At 43.9% G+C, this 24,571-nt stretch overlaps 1 protein-coding gene across 2 annotated transcripts in view; it reads right to left on the bottom strand.

The window, feature by feature from the left end:
• rb1 (retinoblastoma 1) overlaps positions 1-24,571 on the bottom strand; it is a 294,100-nt gene that overhangs the window by 233,123 nt on the left and 36,406 nt on the right. For both annotated transcript variants that reach the window (XM_059967858.1, XM_059967859.1), the window contains exons 4-7: positions 16,767-16,901; positions 9,298-9,336; positions 9,144-9,208; positions 1,278-1,388 (exon numbers count right to left, since the gene is read on the bottom strand). In XM_059967858.1, coding sequence (XP_059823841.1) covers positions 1,278-1,388; positions 9,144-9,208; positions 9,298-9,336; positions 16,767-16,901 — 350 coding nt within the window. The remainder of the gene's footprint in view (positions 1-1,277; positions 1,389-9,143; positions 9,209-9,297; positions 9,337-16,766; positions 16,902-24,571) is intronic.

Raw genomic sequence — 24,571 nt, 5'->3', positions numbered from 1 at the left:
TCCATTCATGGCCTCTTCCACTGTTGTGATGAGACCACACTTAGATTGGAAGAACAACACCTTATTTGGGTAGCTTCCAACCTGATGACATGAACATTGATTTCTCAAACTTTCATTCCTTCTCCATTTCCTTCTCTCACCTTATATCCTTGCCTGCCCATCACCTCCCTCTGGTGCTCCTTTCCCTTTCCCCTTTCTTCCATGGCCTTCTGTCCCTTTCACCAATCAACTTCCCAGCTCTTTACTTCATCCCTCCCCCTCCAGGTTTCACCTATCATCTGGTGGTTCTCTCTCTCCTCCCCCGCCTTTCAAAGCAACTCCTCGGCATTTTCTCTCCAGTCCTGCCAAAGGGTTTTGGCCCAAAACGTCAACTGCACTTTTTTCCTTAGATACTGCCTGGCCTGCTGAGTTCCTCCAACAATTTGTGTGAACCTCATTTAATTCTGTTTTCAATGAAATCACCAGCTTTAACAAATCCCATTACATCTTAAAGATCAATGATAGCTTTTTATAATGTTTGGTTATAAGTTACCAGAGTTCACATAAACTTTGTTCCTTGTCCTTTTTCTTCCAGCACCACCTGTGTTTCCTCCCACATCTCCAAAGATGATAGTTCTTGACAGCATACATTTCTACAAGCATCGGATACCCTCTAGTAAATCTGGATAGAGAACGCTCTCACCTGTTTATTTCAGAGATGTGAGAGCCTAACCAGACCTTCTCATGATTCAAGCATTTTCACCAGCAGTTGATAGACAATAATCTATAATGGCAACCATCTCTCTGGTACTGAGGTATGACTACTAATTAGTCAGAGACTATTCATACTCAGTACTGTTAGGCAATGTGCTTTCCCTCCCCAGAGATACTGGGCAACAGAATCGTTACATGCTGCCAAAACTTTACAAGTGACTGCAGTTCTGCCAGAATCTATGATTCTCATTGCAGTGGTATTAAAATCTAGGATCCTTTTTTAAAATGTGTAACCAAAAAAAAGGAAAGATTTTTAAGATAAATCTAAGTAAAATTTTCATGACTCACCCAACTCAAAATCAATCAACTGATGATAAACACGGATGTGGCTCAGTTATTTGCAGTCAAAAAGATTCAAATTTAATTTATTACTTTTTGTAAAAATACAGAATCAATATACAACACCACAGAAAATATGTAGCAATGATATTTTAGAAACAAATGAATGCTTTTTGAGTTACTAAGAGTAATTTATTTTAAAAAGCAATTTAATATGACTCCCATTGCTAACTTTGAAAACTTACTATAAGGTTCCTTAATTGATTCAGCAGGTGAGATCTTAATAAAGTACTCCAAGACACACAGTAACAACTGGAAAGAGAGCACAAGGTCATCTTCCATCTGTAGCAGTTTTCCTGAAATCAGAAAACAAATACCCAGCAAAATATTAAAGTGTGCTCAGTCCTATTTTGTTACATTTGAGCGATAGATGAACATGCTTATAGCTAAAATAATCATATTGCTTTGCTTTACAGGAATCCAGAAACCTATTTTATTTCTTGTACACTCAAAACCTATTTCAAATTATTTTAATAAAACATTCATTTTGCAAGTTAAATGGATATCTCAACAGAAATATTAAAATGTATGGACAATAGTCTGTGGGCTTCAAACGTTATTTTATCATAAAGAATGAAATGCATAGGCAGGTTGTTGGTAACCTTACTAGCTCAAAGACACACCCAGTAGTCATTCTTTAACCCAGCATTCATTTGAACAACCTATGATTTTGGGAAGAAAGCCACGACAGTAGACGGAATTCAAGTTTTCCAGCATTTACATGAAACAAATTGGCTACAAGCCCTACTCCAAATAAAGTGAACTAACTGGGTGGTATGATGCCCCTTGGTGGCAGGAAATAGTATTTTACATTAAAGTTTTCTGCACCAAAGAATGATAATCTTGTATCACTGATATGGAACTGGTTGTTTCCCGGCAGCAGTACAATATAAGCTGTAAAAATCATTAAAAGCTACTGTAAATAAATAGTGCAAAAGGGGAAGAAAGAGCAAATTAGTATTCATGTGTTCGTCGACCATTCTGAAATCTGATGGCAGAGGAGAAGAAGCTGTCCCTAAAATATTAAGTATGGGTCTTCAGGCTCCTGTACTTCCCTCATGGTAGTAGAAAGGAGAGGGAATGTCCTAGATGGTGAGGGTCCTTATTGATAAATACCATCTTTCTGAGGCACCACCTTTTGAAGCAAGACAAAATCTGCAAGTGCTGGAAATCCAAGTAACATACACAAAATGCTGGAGGAACTCAGCAGGCCAAGCAGCATTTATGGAAAAAAATACAGTCGACATTTTGAAATCTTCACTGGTGGGACAGGCTGTAACAATGATGGAGCTGGCTAGATTTACAAAATCTATCAAAATGCTATCAAAATGCTCTCCACTATACAGCCGTCGGTGACATTCCAAATCTCATCAAACTCATAAAGAATTTGAAATGCTGGCATGCTTTCTTCACAATTGCATTAATATGTTTAGCCAAGGACAAATCCTCTGAGATCCCCAGGAACTTCAAGATGTTTACCCTTTCCATCCGTGACCCCTCAACTGGAGTGGTGTGTCTTCCCAATTTCCCCTTCCTGAAGTGCACAACCAATTCCTTGGTCTTGCTGACATTGACTACAAATTGCTGTTGCTCATGTAAATCTCCTTAATATCTCAGAGTCTGCCAACAACAATGTTATTGGCACATTTTTAAATGGCTTTTGAGCTGTGACCAGCCACACAGGTTCAAGTGCAGAGGGAGTAGAACAGTAGGCTGAGCACTCATCCTTGAGGTACGCCTGTGTAGACTGTCAGCGTGGAGATGTTATTACTGATCAGCCTGCCTACAGCCTGCCGATGAAAAAGTCAAGGATCCAGTTGCAGGGAGAGGTACAAAGACAGAGGTTTTTTAGCTCTGGGGGGTGATGGAGTTTAACACCAAGCTTTAACTGATAAATAGCAGCATGATATATTGTATGCATTGCTGTTGTCCAGGTGCTCCAAAGCTAAATGGAGAGCCAGGGAGATGGAGTACATTGTAGACCTGTTATGATGACAGGCAAATTGCAATGGGTACAGGTCACTGCTCAGGCAGGAGTTAATTCTAGCCATGACCAACCTCTCAAAGTACTTCACCACAATAAACCCAAGTTCTACCAGGCAATAGTCATTGAGGCACCTCACCCTGCTCGTCTTTGACACTGGTATGATTGATGCCCTCTTGAAGGACGTGGGAACCTCTGACCTTCGTGAGAGTTCGAAGATGCCCTTAAACACACCAGTCAGATGGTTGGCACAGGTTTTCAGTAGCCTGTCAGGTAGACCTTTGGAGCCCAATGCCTTGTGAGGGTTCACCCTCTTGAAGGATGTTCTGACATCTGCCTCTGACACACAGATCACAGGATCACCAAAAGCTGTGGAGGTTCACACAGCTAGTTTTAATTCTCTCCTTTAAAAAGCATTCAGCTCAACAGGGAGTGAAGATCACTGCCAATTATGCCATTATGTTTTGCTTTATAAGTAATGACATGCAAACTCTGCCACAACTGTTCTGCATCTATTGTCTCTAACTTCACACAGAATGGCCTATTCACTCTTACGCTGGCTTTCTGTAAGTCATATCTGAACTTCTTGTAGGGTTCCAGATCACAGGTCTTGAACACTATGGTCTAGACCAGGGTGGGCAAACTTTTTTACTTGTGGGCCACAAAGGGTTCTAAAATTTGACAGGGGGGCCGGACCAGGAGCAGAAGGACGGAGTGTTTTGGTAATACACCTCATAAGAGAAAATAAAATATCATGGGATATGTAGAAAACATGTGCTTTAATTTCAATTGAAAATGAACAAATGCATTACAACAAAATATCTGTCTTTGAAGTCCCTGGTATTTAGCTATTTATTGAAATGACTTTTAAAACACTGAAAATTAAATGAATAAAATACAGCTTTTTTAAATAGTAACAGTTATTTTAAAGCACTGAAAATTCTGCTATCCTTCAAGATATTATCATCATCACTCTCCTCCTGACTGTCTTTATTTCAAAAGCGGTAGGAGATGCAGGACTACTTGTCCTGCTCCTTCTTATTCAATTGTCGCCTGTGCCAAAAATCAACAATGACCAGCACAAAGACAGAACAGTGACAGCGCGCCAGTATGTGGAGCACGTTATTTGATCTGAGCGCATTTTTTATTTTGAGAACGTGCGTGCACCTGCGCACTACTCATGTCCATCACTTAACAGAAATGACATGTAACATGTAAGGCTTATTGAAAAAAATATTTTCAAATGCATTTTTTACTTAACACAATGAAGAAACTTATTTTTAATTCCAGTGGGAACAGTGTTGTTGGTCTCCCTTTTTAGCTAGCGCATCAAAGTCTGGATTTAGTTTTGTTGTGGCGATTCTCAGGATGGATCTGAGGTGTTGGTCAGTTAACTTGGATCTGTGGCTGGCTTTGTTGATGTTCATGACGCTGAACGCCTGTTCACACAAATAGGTCGAGCCGAACAAAGAGTAAAGCGCAAATGTGGAGTAATACGCTGCACCTCAACAAAGGTCAATGTATATAGAGTGCGTCATCTGTTGGGAAAACGCCAGAATTGCGGCAAAAAAACATTAACAAGGTTTATTAATATAATTTCATCAAGTTCTGCGGGCCAGATTAAAAAGCTTAACGGGCCGCATATGGCCCGCGGGCCGTAGTTTGCCCATGCCTGGTCTAGACCTAAGCACGCTGTGAATCTCCTGGATTCTGGTTTCAGTGTGTTCAGAACCATTTCAGGTAAATGAACAATTTTGGTTCATCTGGTGGCCATACCATTTGTTTTGATAAGCCAGACAGTTCTTATTCAGGTTTTATTTGAAAATATTTATAATTTCGTACAACATCTTAAAATTCATGCATTTTTCCTTCTTTTCCATGTGCTTTTGTGTTTTCTTTTAAGAAAAAAAATCATGTAAATTAGCAGAGTCAGTGTCATGGAAGCTTGGAATAAGATGGTTATAGTGATGCCTACATCGTGAACCAGCAACAGTTCAGTTCAACACTGAGAAAGTAACATACTCTCTGGCATAGTCACATTAAACAAGATTTTCTTTGATGTTCATTTTCATTTTGACAGAAAACCCATTAAATGCTTTCATTCAAATCAACACTCATGAATAAAAATACTTTTACCTGGGTTTCGGCCCGAAACGTCATCACTACCTCCTCCCATAGATGCTGTCTGGCCTGCTGAGTTCTGCCAGCATTTTGTGTTTTTTATTTATTTCCAGCATCTGCAGGTTCACTCGTGTTGACTTTTACCTGAGCTAGCTTTCATTTTTGATATTTAGTAATAATTAAAGAATAAGACTACATTCTACTATTTAATGAGGCTGTTAACATTTAAGCAATTAGGGAAGGTAATTTCAAATGCTTTTCCAAATACTATTTTCCTTCCAATAATAATTCAATTCATTGTCATCTTTTTATACAGCATCACTCAAAAACAGTTAAAAGCAGATTGTTTCCACACTTTATGAAAACATCTTTTTCATTCTACATTTACAGCCATGAACTCTTAGTCTGATCTGTTTTGCTCTGCCCAAAGCAGTCATTTTTAATACTTGATACAAATATAAATCACTGAACTTTAAAAAAAAATATTTTGAACCCAGTGGAATGGACACGTAGATTTGATAATTAATGATTCGACTATTTTCACCTTGAACAGAATATTGATTTTATTTGCACTTAAGAGATTGGTGCAAGCTGAGATCGAGAAGGTTAAGAACTAAGAATAAACAACACAAGTAGACTGTCCTGATCCAAACACATTGACACCACAGCAAAGAAAGCACAGAAGCACCTATACTTCCTCAGGAGGCTAACTAAATGTGGCATGTCCCCTTTGACCATCAATTTTTACCAATGCATCACAGGAAGAAATAAACTGTCTGGATTCATCAGAGCTGAGTATGGCAATTGGCCTGCCCGGGGATGCAAGGAACTACAGAAAGTTGTGGACATAGACCAGTGCTTCAACCAGTCACCAGCCTCCCCTTTATGGACTCAATTTATACCTCTCGCTGCCTCGGTAATACAGCCAATTTAATCAAAGACCCCATCCACCATGGACATTCCCCTCCCATTGGGCAGAAGATACAAAAGATTGAGAGCAGGTGCCACCAAACTCAATGACAGCTTTAATCCCATTGTTGTAAGACTCATGAACTGTAGCCTGGTATCAGAAAATGAACACTTGACCTCACAATCTACCTGATTATAGCCTAGCACCTTATTGTCTGCCAGCGCTTTCTCTATAACTGCAACTCTATATTCTGCATTGTTATTACTTGCCCCTTAATGTACTGATGTGAATAAATGAGCTGTATAGATCCAATGCAAAACCTTGGCACACATGATAATAATAAACCAATTTACAAATAAGTTACTGTTTAACAGAAAATTGAGCAGTAATGAACTAAAGGGTCTTTTATTCTTACACATTACTGGCAATAGAAAAAAAATCCAATGCCAAGACACAAGGCAATGCAAAATAGAAGCCCTGTAATAACAACTACAAGAGGTTCTCAAGAAAGACTTGAATACTTCATAAATAAAATGTATAGCCAGTTCTTAATACAGTAACATAGAAACATAGAAAATAGGTGCAGGAGTAGGCTACTCAGCCCTTCGAGCCTGTACCGCCATTCAGTAGATCATGGCTGATCATCCAACTCAGAACCCTGTACCTGCTTTCTCTCCATACCCCCGATCCCTTTAGCCACAAGGGCCATATCTAACTTCCTCTTAAATATAGCCAATGAACCGGCCTCAACTGTTTCCTGTGGCAGAGAATTCCACAGATTCACCACTCTCTGTGTGAAGAAGTTTTTCCTCATCTCGGTCCTAAAAGGCTTCCCCTTTATCCTTAAACTGTGACCCCTCGTTCTGGACTTCCCCAACATTGGAAACAATCTTCCTGCATCTAGCCTGTCCAATCCCTTTAGAATTTTATACGTTTCAATAAGATCACCCCTCAATCTTATAAATTCCAGTGAGTATAAGCCTAGTCAATCCAGTCTTTCTTCATATGAAAGTCCTACCATCCCAGGAATCAATCTGGTGAACCTTCTCTGTACTCCCTCTATGGCAAGAATGTCTTTCCTCAGATTAGGGGACCAAAACTGCACGCAATATTCTAGGTGCGGTCTCACCAAGGCCTTGTACAACTGCAGTAGAACCTCCCTGCTCCTGTACTCAAATCCTTTTGCCATGAATGCCAACATACCATTTGCCTTTTTCACCGCCTGCTGTACCTGCATGCGCACCTTCAATGACTGGTGTACAATGACACCCAGGTCTCATTGCATCTCCCCTTTTCCTAATCGGCCACCGTTCAGATAATAATCTGTTTTCCTGTTCTTGCAACCTAAGTGGATAACCTCACATTTACCCATATTAAATTGCATCTGCCATGAATTTGCCCACTCACCTAACCTATCCAAGTCACCCTGCATCCTCTTAGCATCCTCCTCACAGTTAACACCGCCACCCAGCTTCGTGTCATCCACAAACTTGGAGATGCTGCATTTAATTCCCTCCTCTAAATCATTTATATTGTAAACAACTGGGGTCCCAGCACTGAGCCTTGCGGTACCCCACTAGTCACTGCCTGCCATTCTGAAAAGGTCCCATTTACTCCCACTCTTTGCTTCCTGTCTGCCAACCAATTCTCTATCCACATCAATACCATACCCACAATACCGTGTGCTTTAAGTTTGCACACTAATCTCCTGTGTGGGACCTTGTCAAAAGCCTTTTGAGAATCTAAGTATACCACATCCACTGGCTCTCCCCTATCCACTCTACTAGTTACATCTTCAAAGAATTCTATAAGATTCGTCAGACATGATTTTCCTTTCACAAATCCATGCTGACTTTGTCCGATGATTTCATCTCTTTCCAAATGTGCTGTTATCACATCTTTGATAACCGACTCGAGCATTTTCCCCACCACCGATGTCAGACTAACCAGTCTATAATTCCCCGGTTTTTTTCTCCCTCCTTTTTTAAAAAGTGGGGTTACATTAGCCACCCTCCAATCCTCAGGAACTAATCCAGAATCTAAGGAGATTTGAAAAATTATCACTAATGCATCCACTATTTCTTGGGCTACTTCCTTAAGCACTCTGGGATGCAGACCATCTGGCCCTGGGGATTTATCTGTCTTTAATCCCTTCAATTTACCTAACCACTTCCCTACTAACATGTATTTCCCTCAGTTCCTCCATCTCACTGGACCCTCGGTCCCTTACTATTTCCTTAGTGAAGACAGAACCAAAGTAGTTATTCAATTGGTCTGCCATGTCTTTGTTCTCTATGATCAATTCACCTGTTTCTGACTGTAAAGGACCTACATTTGTATTGACCAATCTTTTTCTTTTCACGTATCTATAAAAGCTTTGACAGTCAGTTTTTATGCTCCCTGCCAGCTTTCTCTCATAACCTTTTTTCCCTTTCCTAATTAAGCCCTTTGTCCTCCTCTGCTGGTCTCTGAATTTCTCACTGTCCTCAGGTGTGCCACTTTTTTTTGCTAATTTATATGTTTCTTCTTTGGACTTGATACTATCCCTAATTTCCCTTGTCAGCCACGGGTGCACTACCTTCCCTGATTTATTCTTTTGTCAAACGGGGATGAACAATTGTTGTAGTTCATCCATGCGATCTTTAAATGCTTGCCATTGCATATCCACTGTCAACCCTTTAAGTATCACTTGCCAATCTATCTTAGCTAATTCACGTCTCATACCTTCAAAGTTACCCTTAAGTTCAGAACTTTTGTTTCTGAATTAACTATGTCACCCTCCATCTTAATGAAGAATTCCACCATATTATGGTCACTCTTACCCAAGGGGCCTCGCACGACAAGTTTGCTAACTAACCCTTCCTCATTGCTCAATACCCAATCTAGAATGGCCTGCTCTCTAGTTGGTTCCTCGACATGTTGGTTCAGAAAACCATCCTGCATGCATTCCAAGAAATCCTCTTCCTCAGCACCCTTACCAATTTGGTTCACCCAATCTATATGTAGATTGAAGTACACACATTTATTTTAACTGACCTTTTGCTAGAAGAAATGTGATCCAACAGATTTTCACCACTGGTTTATTTGCTTCTGATGGTGCCCTGGTTGACAAATTAAACGTAATAACATTACTCAAGTTTTTAAATAAAAACATTACTAAATACTTTTAATATATTCATTGAAAACTTACTGGTTACATGGTGTTTCTTCAAATATCTTTTCACATATCCTGTGAATTTAGAAATGAACTTTGTAAGTGACATTAAACAGTTTCAATCACTTTTCAAAACACATGATTTACAATACTTTGTATTGAATAACAGAATGCTAATAGAACTATGAATGAGCAAATTGTGATTTAAATATAACAGTCACTCATTTCAAATAAGTGACACAGGTGCAAATAAGCTAACAGGTTATTTCCTCTTTTCTGAAGTTAAGTTGCCACAGCAGTGGCTTAAGGGCCCTTTAGAGTGACCTTCTAATGAATAACTGAATTGTTCATTTCTGACTATTTTTAAATGGTCTAACCAAGTCATACAAGTGGTGAAGGTAGTAGTTTGCAGTAATTTTTTTTACCTACTTTCTAATGCTTGTGATGTCACTTGACAAAATTAAAATAATCCAAATTACATACTGTACAATAAAAGGCTCCAACTCCACAGTTAAAGAGGACAGCATGGTAGTGTAGCAATTGCTTTACAGCACAAGCGATCACTGATTGGGGGTTCAATTCTCACCGCCGTCTGTAAGGAGTCTGTGTATTCACCCCATGGGTTTCCTCCCACGTTCCAAAGACACACGGTTAGAGTTAATGAGTTGTGGGTAGGTATATTGGCGTTGGAAGCATGGCGACACACGTGGGATGCCTCCAGCACAACCCTCAGCGATTTGATTTGACACAAATGGTACATTTCACTGTAAATTTTGAAGTTTCAATGTATATCTGACAAATAAAGCTAATCTTTCTTTCTCACTGTAGTCAATAGTTGTGGATCAAGCTGGAGACAGGCTACTAATGACAGACTCCAGAGATTTTGGTCCAATAATTTATGTGTAACCTGCAGAGCTAATGGTAGTTGGTTAGTATCCGTACATATGACACAAAAATATGACAAATCAAGCTTGTAGATCAATCGTTGACAAGATTTAGACTCCCTAGAGCAGTAGTTCTCAAACTGCGGTATACATATCCCTGGCAGGAGGAAGAGTTCAAAAAAAGGAACAGGCATTTAACCTGGGTAAATACCATGCTATCCATGTGGATAATTCTCACACAAAATCTGCATATTTCACAAGATAGTGATCTAAAGGATCTCAGCATTAATGCGCACAGATCACTGAATCAATAGCAATACAGAAAAGTCATATCAAAACAAACAAGATATTTGGATTGTATGAACAGAAATATCCCCTTGGACCTCATGACAGCCTGGTGCAGAAATTGCAAGGGCCCCAACAGAGGTATTTAAAATGTCCTTACACCTGGGTTAGGTGCCTAAGGACTGGAGGATAGCTTGGGAGGCTGGTCCAGACAGTTCAGTTGCTTGGCAGTCAGGATAAGGCAGTAAACTGGATTCAACATTGGCTTAGAGTGAGAAGCCAAAGAGTGGTAGTAGATGGCTGTTCCCTGGCTGGAGGGTTGGGAATAATAGTGTGCCAGAGGGATCAGTGCATCTATATCAACAAAATGGATGCCAGCATCATCATTACATTCTTGTTTTTATATTCTAGTCCATTTGAAATGAATGCTAACATTTCATTCGCCACCAACTTAACCTGCAAGTTAGCCTTCAGGGAATCCTGCACGATGACTCCCAAGTCCCTCTGATTATTGAATCTTCTCTCCGTTTAGAAATCGTCTATAATTTTTTTCCTTCTATGAAAGTGCATGACCATACACTTCCCAACACTGCATTCCATCTGCCACTCCCTTGCCCATTCTCCTAATCTGTTCATCCTTCTGCAGCCTCTCTGCTTTGTCAACACTACCTGCCCCTGCACCTAACTTCATATCATCTGCAAACTTGGCCACAAAGCCATCACTTCTGTCATCCAAGTTGTTGACATATAATGTAAAAAGAAACGGTCCCAATACGGACCTCTGCAGAACACCACTAGTCACCAGCAGCCAACCAGTAAAAGGTCCCTTTATTCTTGCTCTTTGCCTCCTGCCATTTCACCAGGCCTCTATCCTGTAATATCCTGGGATCTGCTCTTGTTAATATGCTTTATGTGCAGCACTTTGTCAAAGGCATTCTGAAAATCCAAGTGCACAATACGCGATTCTCCTTTGTTTATCCTACCTGTTACTTCTTTAAAGAATTCCAACAGGTATGTCAGGCAAAATTCCCCCTTAAAGAAACCATGCTGACTACAGTCTATTTTACCAAGTGCCTCCAACGCACTGACACTCTCGATATTGTGGCATACTGCAAGTGTCTTCCACAGTGAAGGCTGAGGCACCAAACTCATTCGCCATTTCCTTGTCCCCTATTACTATCACTCTCCAGGATCATTTTCCAGCGGGTGATATCTATTCTCACCTCACTTTTACTCTCTATATATCTAAAAAACAGTTGGTATCCTCTGTGATATAATTGGCTAGCTTACTATCATAGTTCATCTTTTTCCTTCTTATGTATCTCCTTTAGTTGCTTTCTGTTGGTTTTTGAAAGTTTCCCAATCCTCTAACTTCCCACTATTTTGCTCTATTATATGCCCTCTCTTATGTTTTTATGTTGTCTTTGACTTCCCCTGTCTGCCACAGTTGCATCATCCTGCCTTAAGAACACTTCTTCTTTGGGATGTAACTATCTTGTATCTTACAAATTGCCACATTAAGGAGCACAGAAGGTGGATCTGTTTGGGTTATCTGGGGAAATCGGCAGGAGCGCAGAACATTGCATTTGCAATGGCCACAGGATTGACTTCGACAGCACAAAACTACTATGCCGCACCAATGGCTTTTGGAACCACCTGGTAAAGGAAGCCGTTGAAATAGAACTAGAGGAAAAGAATTTTAACAAAGAGCAATGCCTCGCTTTAAGTAATAACTGGAACTCAAATGTAAATCAGGAGGCAGAGCAAAACCTGATTGGATGAGGACTAACCAATCAGAAGGGACAGACTACGGAGGTATAAATACCACCAGACAAGACATGCCCATGCATCATCCCTGATGAAGATGGCGGAGTTTGCCATTGAATCGTCAGTTATAATTGATACCTGCACCCAACTGGAAGCCTGAGAAGAGTTTATTCATATACACGCCGGGAAAACACTAGATACTTTTTCTTAACTAAATCATTGCTTAGCTCTCATTTGAAGTACTACATCCAATGTTGGTCACCTCACATAGTGAACTTGAAATATGTTCCAGAAGCAACAAGAATGATTTCTTGTCCAAAATACCTTGGTTACTTAGTTTAGCAATGAACAAGTAAGTTTCTTTTCTCTAAAAGAAATGTCCATTAAAGTACTCTAGATTGGGAAAGATAAATTTAAGAATATTATTCTTCTCCCACTTCCCCCACCCCACCACAGCAAGTACAAGTAGACTCTGGAACATGTTACTACATACACCATGTAGTGTGTGTTAATACTGAGCTACATCAAGACTAATTCTTGGTTGGAGCAAAATAAAACTACATCTGATTTTCCATAATAAATATTTATATGTTCAATGTGAACCCCTGTACTTGTTTTGAACTACTTAGTTAATTGAAAGGGAACTAGAATCATAAGCATCCTTTAATGGCCTTGAGCTTCCTCTGTTCTTTTATTGTTTTCAAAAGAATACATGGGCTGTAACAAGGTAGAAGGCATCTAGTCATATATCAAGACCTGAGACAGACTTGACAGGTAAGCTAGCCTTTTTCAAGCTATCAACTTAGTACGTTTGTACATGTCTGAGCTAAATTCGTTAAAATTCCCTACTCCCAACAGTTACATAAAACTTCCTCAAGTGCAAACATTATTGTGAATTCTTGAATGGCACTTTTCCTAGAAATAACCAGGTCAGGCAACATTTATGGAGAAAGATATAGTTGCATGTCATTGATCTTTTAACCCTCACAATTCCCAGTCTAATGAAACAGGAAGGTGAACCTACTAAAACCATCTAGCCCAGACAGGGTACCTAGCCAAGTGCTAAAGAAGTGCTGATCAACTTGCTGGAGTGTTCACCAATATCTCTCAACTTGGCTGTCTGAGGTACCCGCCTTCCTCAAGCAGGCTTCAATTATACCAGTGCCCAAGAAGAATGTAGTAACTTGCCTCAATGACTTTTGTCCAGTTACATTTACTGTGATAAAGTGCTTTGAGAAGTTGGTGATGAAACATATCAACTCCAGCCTGAGAAGCAACTTGGAGCTGTGCAATTTGCCTAGGGACACAGGTCCACAGCAGGTGCCATTTCATTGGCTAGTCAGTCAACCCTAGAACATCTGCATACATCAAGATGCTCTTCATTAACGACAGCTTGGCATTCAATACTATCATCCCCTCAAAACTAATCAATAAGCTTCAAGAGGTAGGATCCAATACCTCCTTGTGCAACTGGATCCTCAATTTCCTCAGTTGCAAACCCCAGTCAGTTCAGATTGACATCTCCTCCACAATCTCCATCAGCACAGATGTAACAGGAGTGTGTGTGTTTAGCCCCTGCTCTTCTCATTTTATACTTATGACCTTGAGGTACGGCTCAAATGACATATTTAAGTTTGCATACAATACCACTGTCATTGGCCGAATCAGCATATAGGAGGAAGATTGAAAATCTGGCTGAGTGGTGCCACAACAACCTCTCACTCGATCTCAACAAGACAAAGGAGATTATTAATTCCAGAAGGAAGAAACCAGAGGTCTTTGAGCTAAGTCCTTATCAGGGGAATCAAAGGTGGAGAGGGTCAGTAACTTTGAAATGATAACACCGAGGAATTTAGAGGACCTGTCCTGGGTCCATCACTCAAGTGCCATTACGACGAAAGCACACCCATACCTCTGCCAGTTTTAGATGATATGCTGAAATGTCGCAAAATTCTAAGCAAGTAAACTTCTATAGATGGGTGGTGAAGAGTATAACTGGTGGCATCATGACTTGGTATGGAAACACCAATGCCCTTGGAACAGAAAAGCCTACAAAAAGTAGTGGATACAGCCCAGTACATCATGGGTAAAGCCCTCCCATGCTCTCGAACAAGAGAGGTTAACTTTACCTAGCTTCACTTGCCCCAAAACTGACCTGTTCCCACAACCTATGGACTCACTTTCAAGGACTCTTCATTTCATATTCTCAACATTTATTGTTCATTTACTTATTATTATTCTCATTTTTCTTTCTGTTTGTATTTGCAGTTTTACGTCAATTGCACACTGGTTGTTTGTCCATCCAGTTGGGTGCAGTCTTTCATTGACTCTATTGTGCTTCTTGTATTTACTGTGAATGCCCATAAGAAAATGAATTTCAGGGTTGTATATGGTGACTTTGATAATAAATTACCTTGAACTTTGAAATTCTATACCATGCCTTAAGCTTATTTTATCTCTCAATTACTTCAGTTCTGATAAATGTGATCAACCTGAAATATTAACTCAATCAAAAAATACTGCTTCACCTACGTATTTCCAAATGTGTATTTGTATTTCAAATTTCCACCATTTTGTATAATTAGCACAGAATTCTAATTATTCAACTTATCTATATCAGTAATTCTAATTTTAATGCTGTTGTACAATAAAGTTAATGTAATTAAAGTGCTATGTTTCAGTATTCACCAGGGAGAAGGACTTTTAACAAATGCAAGGACAGTGTGGAACAGACTAATATATTAGGAAATGTCAATGTTAAAAAGAGAGGATGTGCTGGAACTTTTGAAAACATTAGGATAGTAAGTTCCCAAGGCCAGATGGAATATACCCCAAGTAATTACGGGAAGCAAGGGAGGAAGGATATTTTTGTGCCCTCACTGACCAGAAGATTGGAGAGTGGTAAATATTATTCCAAAGGTAATAGGGATAATCCTGGGAATTATAGATCACTGGTGGGCAAACTATTGAAATTTACAAGCATTTGGAGAAACATATTCTAATTAGGGATTGTTGGCATGGCTTTGTGAGGACAGTCTGTGCCTCACAAAACTAATTGACTTCTTCCAGGAAGTAAGAAAACAAATTGCTGAAGGAAGAGTGGTGGATGTGGTGTAAATGGATTACAGTGAAGTGTCTGACAAGTCTCCCATGGTAAGCTCATTCAGAAAGTCAGGAAGCATGGGATCCAGGGAAACTTGGTTGTGTAGATTCAGAGCTGGCTTGTCCTCACAAGGCAGATTGAAGGTATCCTGCCTGGAGGTTCATGACCAGTGGTGTTTCGCAGGGATATGTTCTGGGACTCCTGTGCTTTGTTTTTCATAACTGACGGATAAGGAAGTGGAATGGCGGGTTAGTGAGTTTGCCGATGACATGATGGCTGGTGGTGTTTTGAATTGTGTAGAAGTTGTCGTAGGTCATGGTGCATTGAAAGGATGCAAAGCTGGGCTGATAAGTGGCAGATGGAGTTCAATCTGAAAAAGTGTGAATTGATACATAGTATTGTGTTCAGTTCTGGTCACCTCATTATAGGAAGGATGTTGAAGCTTTAGAGAGGGTGCAGTGGAGATTTACCAGTATACACAAAGTACACTGCAGATGCTGTGGTCAAATCAACACATACAAACAAGCTGGATGAACTCAGCAGGTCGGGCAGCATCTGTTGAAACGAGCAGTCAATGTTTCAGGCCGAGACCCTTCGTCAGGACTGAAGAGGAAGAGGCAGGGGCCCTATAAAGAAGATGCCAGGTGAAAAACCAGTCAAGAGGAAAGATCATGGGGTTGGGGGGGGGGGGTAAGCAGGGAGGGGATAGGCAGGAAAGGTGAAGAAATGTAAGGGGAAAGCACTATTTGTAGTAGAAGAACGCAGAATCATGAGAGAGGTGATAGGCAGCTGGAAGAGGAGGTAGAGTGAAAGTAGGATGGGGGAAGGGAGAGGGAGGGAATAACTGGAAGCTGGAGAATTTGATGTTCATACCAAGGGGCTGGAGGCTACCTAGATGGTATATGAGGTGTTGCTCCTCCAACCTGAGCTTGGCCTCATCATGGCAGTACAGGAGGCCATGTATGGACAAATCCAAATGGGAGTGTTATTTACCAGGATACTGTAGACAAGTGGAGACTCGTGATAGAGTGAATCTGTGCCTCCCCACCACCCCTTCCCAGATAGGATCATTTTAAGGTGATTGGAGGAAAGTATAGAGAGGATGTCAGAGCTTTTTTTTCACAAAGAGTGATAAGTGTGTGAAACACACTGCCAAGGTTAGTGGTAGAGGCAGATACATTAGGGCATCTAAGACTAGATAGGCACATGGAGGAAAGGAAAATGTAGGGCCATATCGGAGGGAAAGGTTAGATTGATCTTGGAATAGGCTATAAAGTTAGCAAAGTATTTTGGGTCAATGGTCCTGTATTGTGCTGTACTGTTCCAAGTCCTATAATACTTTAGGTGAAATACTTCAGTTGCATTTTATTAAAAAGGTAGCAATAAAACTATTTTCCAAAAGTTTCCACATTTTGTATTGAAAGCTTGGAGTTTCAAATCAAAACCAATATTGTTTAAAAAGTTACCTCTTAAATTTTTCAAAGAGTGCAGTGAAGACATGGAACTTCTTTACTAGTCGTGACACCAATAAATTTACTTTAGTGCTTACGGTGTCCAAGTTCACATCCATTTGTTTCAGTAACTCCAAAAACTCTGTTATACTTGAGGAAAGAAAATCAAACAAGATTTATTATATATCATTGATTTACCATTCAGACTGCTATTTTGAAACAATCTACTCAATGTCATCTTTTGATTTTCCAGCAACTCAGATTAGGTAATGGTGAATAAATTTATAATTCTCAGTTTCTAGTTCAGATTGCTCCACAGTGCACACAAACAAAATTACTCCATTCTTTTATTAAATTTGATTAGCTCATTGCAGTTGATGTGCTTTTTCATGATTCGAATTAGTAATGCAATAAAACATCCACTGAGATACTACTTTGGCCTTAATTTGTTAATCCATAAACTTGAAAAGATCAAAAAGCTGAAAGCACATCATGATGTCAAAACACAATTTTTCCTCCTGCTCTTCTGTAAAGTATTTTTCATTTGTAGATTATAAATTAGCAATCTTGAAGATTATGTCCTAAGGTTAAATTAGAATATTCAAATTCCAGATCAATATGATATACTTTAGACATTGGGAAATGCTGGTGCACCACCTAGCACTTCATTTTTTTTTATTGTAATGATAGATTAAGAAATAGGGTCAGTAGGCAGCCATTTGGCTCCTTAAACTTGCTCGACCATTCAACAAGGTCACGGTTGTTGACCTCTTTGCTGAACTTTTCTGATCCTCCCTCTGCCCTACTTCCATAACTGTTTAAAAACCTATTTATCTCAGCTTTGAACACATTTAAAAATTCAGTTTGTTTCCAGTTTTCTGGGGTAAAAAATTCTGAAGACACATGTACAATGTCCTGTGTATGTTACTCAGAATGGCCTCTTTGGTTTGTTACAAGTAGGAATGCTTCTTAGTCGGATAAGTGTTTCTCTCACCGTTGTTTCACTTTAGAATGGCTGATATGGTAATTGTATTCATTTGTTAATCAATGGGGAATGTTATTGTGTCTTGTGATGCTGGGAATTTGGGGGAGGGGTTTTTTTCGCGGGTTTTTATTTGGTGGAAGGGGGAGGCCGAGGAAGACGCTGAGGAAGGTGGACGTGTGCTGGACTGCTCGTAAGACCACCGGGGTGGTCCCAGGTGCGACGGCCGGATGGGTCGATTGGTTCGTTGATTGAGCTCCAACGAGTGCACTAAACAGACTGAACTTTGATAAGTTGGCGCCTTTTGTTTTTTTCCTTGTATATATATATATATATTGTATTTTTTAATTTTAGTAAACTCTTTAAAGTGTATTTCATAACGGTATTTGTTGTGGGTTTGATACTGTTGGCGGGCTCGAGGCATTAACTTGATTCTCACAGCACCTGCATGTACGGGAGGTGGGTTGGAGAGTGGCTGGATCTCCTTTTTCCCCTAGACATATACCAGCCTGTTGGGTAAGGGTTACATTTGTGGGGGCTCGTCCGGGATTGGATTGTCAGGGGCTGTGGAATCGCGCAGGCAGCAGAGCGGAGATGGGCAGAGATAAGATTTTTTGTTGGTGCCAGTTTGAAGATGTACCAGTACAGTAAGCATGCGTAGTGAGCGGAGTGGATTTTCGAGTTTCGGGAGACGCGATAGTGCAGGGTTTAAGTTCGGTGAAGGGTATTGGGCAGGTAGAATTGGTAGCTAGACGGTGTGGTAAAGAGGTGGAGTCTAGCTGGGTGTTGGTTCGTACGAGTGCTGAAGTCAGGACGGTGGAACTGCCGGCGACGGTCAGTGTACCGGGGGAGGAGGGGCCGTGGGGGCCCCACTTCTACAAGGATGAGGCTGAGGAGACATCGGAGGAGGAGTTAGAGCTAGAGGTGGACCCCAGAGAGGTGCCCGGCACTAGTAAAGGGAGGTGGGAGGAGGGAGTCGTGACTAAGCCCCGCTCCCCAGGTAGGGTGGAAGCCTCGGAGCTGGCAGCCGCACTTAATTCCCTGGTGGGGGTGGCCGAGAGGCCACGGCTGAAGCTGGGGGTGTTCTCCGGAGCCAAGCCTACTCCGGATGGGGAGATGGACTATGAGACCTGGATCGAGCATACGTCTTTGATGTTAGAGGAGTGGACAGGCTCAGAGGAGGAGAAGAGGCAGCGATTGGTGGGAAGTTTGAGGGGTTTAGCAGCCAAAACCGTCCGGGAGTTGAAAGCTGAGAAGCCTGGAGCCTCAGTGGAGGAATGCCTAGAAGTTTTGGAGGGAGCGTTTGGGTTGTCAGGGGAACCCTGACTGCTTTTAGCAGAGTTCCAACACCTGGAACAATGGAGAGGGGAAAAGCTCTCCGAGTACATATTTAGGATGGAGGGGATGCTCTCGGGGCTGCGGCGCCGGGGGGTAGTGAAGGCGACTGACGTGGCTAGCATGAGGATGAGTCAGCTATTCAGTGGCTCTCTGGAGGAGGACAAGGTGGCGTGAACTATCCCGCAGGCTTATAGGAAAGGTCCCCCTCCATCCTTCGGGCAACTGATTAGAGAGGTGCGAGAGGAAGAGAGAGCGTTGGGGCGGAAAAGGGGCATGGACTTACGGGAGCGATCCTCAGCGATACAGGAAGTGGTGGCTGGGTGGAGGAATGACAATCCCCCGGGGAGTAGGGAACCCCCTTTGGAGGGGAGGGACAGGGGAGGTACCTACTCTCAGGGGCGATCAGTGCAGTGGATTGGGAGCAGGAGCCGTCCTGGGAGAGGAGGGGCGGCCGGCAGTGTGTGCTTTAACTGTGAGAAAGAGGGGCATTTCAGGCGGGACTGTGGAAGGCTGAGGGTGTGCAGTAGCTGTGGAGAGGAGGGGCACTTTAGGTGGGATTGTGAGAGACAAGGAGTCCCGCGGAGGACAAGCCCCCCTATGACTAAAAAGGGAGAGGTGTCGGGAAACTTAGGAGAGGCTCAGTGAGGGAACGGACTGGAGCCTCTGGAGGAACACGTTCCCAGAGATCAGCCGGAAGACCACCGGGTGCCCACGCCTCTATTCCGGATGGGCTGTTAGGACCCCATGCCAGTGTGGGTCTACGGATAGAGGGGATTTACGCAAAGGCCGTTCTTGATACGGGATCGCAGGTGACCTTATTGTACCGGTCTTTCTACAATCAATATCTAAAGCATTTGCCCGTAACCCCATTTGACGCCCTGCAGATTTGGGGTGTGAGCGAGGGTGACTACCCGTATGATGGGTACCTATCGGTGAGATTGGAGTACTCGGAGGGCGATGTGGGAGTGTCGGAAGCTATTGAGACGTTGGTGTTGGTGTGTCCTGACCCAGTGGAAACCGGTGGTGCTGCCCTCCTGGTGGGGACTAACTCCCCAGTTGTGCGACGGCTCCTGGGAGCTTGTAAGGAGAAAGGGGGGGAAGACTTTCTGGAGACCCTCTCGGTGCATCCAGTGTTTCGAGCAGTGTTCGCAGAAGGGGTTGCCTCCCAAGGGCTGGACCCGGAGTGTAAACGAGGGACGGTGTGGTGTACGCAGGCGAGGCCCAAGGTGATCCGACCCGGGGAGGTAGCCCTAGTGATGGGGACCCCCAGATTCCCAGGAGTGCCGACGGGAGAAGCCCTGTTAGTAGACGCCCCAGACGATCTTGAAGGGGAGACGCGACTTCCGGCGGGGGCGCTGGTGAGGCCCGAAGTGCAGAGACCAGAGGTGGTACATGCGAGGCGTATAGCTATAAGTGTCAGGAACACCACAGCAAGAGAAATCACCTTTAAGAGGGGAATGCCGCTGGCACATCTGTTCCCGGTGACTGTAATGTCCAGCGCACCAGTGCGGACCCCTAATGGGGAGGGATCGGAGCATCGAAGGGATTCCCCTTCGGGGATTCCCCTGTGTCGCCGGAGTGGAAATGCAGGCTAGTGGAGAAGATGCTGAAGATGGAAGCTGTTTTTTCTCGGGGCGGGTTTGATGTTGGCTGCTCCAAAAGCACTCACCACACCATCCGGGTGACGGAGGACACCCCGTTCCGAGAGAGATCCCAGCGGCTGGCTCCGGCAGATGTTGAGGACGTGCAACAGCACTTGTGCAAGTTGAAGGAGGCCGGAATCATAGCTGAGTCTCGAAGTCCTTATGCGTCCCCGATAGTGGTGGCACGGAAGAAGATTGGGCGAGTGCGCATGTGTGTTGACTACAGGACGTTGAATCGGCGAACTGTCCCTGATCAATATACTGTCCCAAGAGTCGAGGATGCGTTGGCCTGCCTGAGCGGTGCGAAGTGGTTCAGTGTGCTGGATTTAAGAAGTGGGTATTACCAGATCCCGATGAGTGCGGCCGATAAAGAGAAGACCGCTTTTATCTGCCCGCTGGGGTTCTTTCAGTTCGAACGAATGCCCCAAGGCATATCCGGAGCCCCAGCCACCTTCCAGAGACTCATGGAGAGAACTGTGGGGGATATGAATCTGTTGGAGGTGCTGGTGTACCTGGACAATTTGATAGTGTTTGGATCGACTTTGGAGGAACATGAGGAGAGGCTGTTGAAGGTGTTGGGCCGGCTTAATGAAGAAGGGTTGAAGCTTTCCCTGGACAAATGCCAGTTCTGCAAGTCGTCGGTTAACTACATTGGCCATATCATTTCGCGAGAGGGAGTGGCTACTGATCCAACCAAGATAGAGGCCGTGACCACCTGGCCGAGACCCCAGAAAGTGGGTGCTCTGCGCTCATTTTTGGGGTTCTGTGGGTATTACCGGCGATTTGTGAAGCGATACGCCAAAATGTGTCACCCGTTGACTCAACTGTTGTGTGGCTATCCCCCGGTGGGGAAGAAGAGGACGGGGAACCAGAGGCAGGATGCTGGAGGATACTGGAACCCGGCGGAACCTTTTGGCTCGAGATGGGATGATCAATGTGAAGAGGCGTTCCGATCTTTGAAAAGGGCACTGACCCAGGCCCCGGTGTTGGCTTTTGCCGATCCCCAGAAGCCATATGTGCTGCACACGGATGCCAGCCGAGAGGGTCTCGGGGCTGTTCTGTACCAGGAGCATGGCAAAGCATTGAGACCGGTAGCCTTTGTCAGCCACATAGAGAAACTATCCCACTCACAAGTTGGAGTTCCTGGCGCTGAAGTGGGCGGTGGTGGACAAGCTAGGCGATTACCTGTACAGAGCCAAGTTTGAGGTGAGAACGGATAACAATCCTCTCACTTATATTTTGACTTCGGCGAAGCTGGATGCCACCGGACATCGGTGGCTGGCGGCCTTGTCGGTATATAATTTCAGCCTGAGGTACCGCCCCGGAAGCAAGAATGTCGATGCGGATGCATTGTCTCGTCGGGAGCCAGGGGAGGAGGAGAGGGACGAGGAGTGGGAAAATGTCCCTGCCCCTTGAGTGAAGGCGATGTGTCAGTTTGCTATCACTGTGAAGGCCGAGGGAAGAGGGAGGCTGGAACGAGCCGTGGACCATTTGGGGGTTTTGACGATGCCATACCCCTAGTTTACTGTGACCTGACCGCTCTGGGGACTAAACAGTTGCCGGAACTGAGTCCGGGGGAAGTGGCAACTGCTCAGCAAAATGACCCAGGCATTGGCACAGTGTGGAGAGCAGTCGAGAAGGGGGATGCGGCGTTGGCTGAGCAGGCGAAACACCCATGCGTGCCTCTGTTGTTGAAGGAGTGGTCTCGGTTGAAGTTAAAGAACAAAATCTTGTACCGGGTAATGACGCCTCCGGACCAACCCCGCTGTTGGCAACTGGTCCTGCCGGAGGAGTATCACCAGACTGTACTCCAGGCCTTACATGATGATTCTGGACACTTGGGGGTGGAAAAGACATATGGATTACTCAAAGACCGGTTCTACTGGCCCCGGATGAGGGGGGACGTCGAAGAATACAGTAGGGGATGCCGTCGTTGCATCCAGAGGAAGACCCTGCCAGCGTTGGCGGCTCCACTGTCGCACTTGCAGAGTGCGGGACCTCTGGACCTGGTACGTATGGATTTCCTGTCGATTGAGCCTGACACCAGCAACACTGCGAATGTATTAGTCATCACCGATCATTACACTCGCTATGCTCAGGCATTTCCCAGCAAGGATCAGAAGGCGACGACAGTGGCGAAGGTGTTATGGGAGAAGTATTTTGTGCATTACGGCCTTCCCAGGCGAATCCATAGTGATCAGGGGCGGGACTTTGAGAGCCGCCTTATCCAGGAATTACTGACTATGCTTGGGGTTGAGAAATCCAGGACTACCCCTTACCACCCACAGGGAGATCCTCAGCCAGAGAGATTCAACAGGACCCTGTTGGATATGCTCGGGACGCTGGAGATTGGGCAGAAAAGCAGGTGGAGTCGTCATATTGGACAATTGGTTCACTGTTACAATTGTACTCGCAATGATGCTACAGGGTATTCGCCCTATTATCTGATGTTCGGGCGGGAAGCGGGGTTGCCCATTGACGTGTGTTTTGGAGGTGGAGTGGGTGAATTTCCCGGGAAGTCCCATCTAAAGTACGTGTCCGACATGAAGAGGGAGTTACAGCGGGCGTACGAGTTGGCCGAGGCGGCGGCTACCAAACAAAATCAGAGGATTAAGATGCGGTATGATCGAAAGGTGAAGTTTGTACAATTATTACCGGGCGACCGGGTCCTTTTACGGAATTTGGGACTCCCTGGTAAGCACAAGTTGGCAGATCGATGGGCGGCCAGCCCCTATGTAATAGAGAGCCAGATGCCGAACCTGCCAGTTTACCGGGTGAAACCTGAGGATGGAAAGGGGCCTATCAAGGTACTCCATAGGAATCACCTGCTGCCACTGGGTCAAGCGGTGCAGGTGGATAAGGAGCCCGAGTGGGAGGTTACGCCTAGTACAAAGACTCTGCGAGGGCGCGGAGAACGGGAAGAACCCGCTGCTGAAGAGCGGGGACGGGTCCCTCACCCGGAAATGGCTACCGATTCAGAGGAGGACGACTCAGATGAGTGGGCCAGTACCAGGAGAGGAGGCTCCTGGCCCTTCCCATACTGAATTGGGTGAGAGGAGGGAAAGTCTTGAGGGTCAGATGGAGAGGCAGCCTACATTGGTGGGAGAGAGGGTGGAACCCGAGCGTGAGCCGGAGAGATCTCAGGTGAGGGAGGACCCCTGTGAGGAAGGGGGTGCGGGTCTGTCAGGTAGACCTGGGGTGTCCGAGACAGTGGGTTCGCAGGTGACTAGGGAGCCCAGTGGGGCAGGAGGGGTATGGAGATCTCAGAGGATTAGGCACCCCCCGGAGAGGTTGACATATGTGATGCCAGGAGAACCGAGTGTGATTTCTACTGCTCTGGGTAGTTATGTCACTGCGTTCTGCACCTGGGTTGGGTTTTGTGTATTGCAAGAAGCTTTGGGGAACTCTAGTAATGCCATGAGGGCATGACATTTGCTGGTGGGGAGAGAATGTACAATGTCCTGTGTATGTTACTCAGAATGGCCTCTTTGGTTTGTTACAAGTAGGAATGCTTCTTTGTCGGATAAGTGTTTCTCTCACCGTTGTTTCACTTTAGAATGGCTGATATGGTAATTGTATTCATTTGTTAATCAATGGGGAATGTTATTGTGTCTTGTGATGCTGGGAATTTGGGGGAGGGGTTTTTCTCGCGGGTTTTTTTTTGGTGGAAGGGGGAGGCCGAGGAAGATGCTGAGGAAGGTGGACGTGTGCTGGACTGCTCGTAAGACCACCGGGGTGGTCCCAGGTGCGACGGCCGGATGGGTCGATTGGTTCGTTGATTGAGCTCCAACGAGTGCACTAAACAGACTGAACTTTGATAAGTTGGCGCCTTTTGTTTTTTTCCTTGTGTATATATA

This window comes from Hypanus sabinus, chromosome 4 (assembly GCF_030144855.1).
Source record: "Hypanus sabinus isolate sHypSab1 chromosome 4, sHypSab1.hap1, whole genome shotgun sequence".
Lineage (NCBI taxonomy): Eukaryota > Metazoa > Chordata > Chondrichthyes > Myliobatiformes > Dasyatidae > Hypanus > Hypanus sabinus.
The sequence above is the reverse complement of the archived record's forward strand: the minus strand, read 5'-3'. Positions and strand labels throughout refer to the sequence as shown.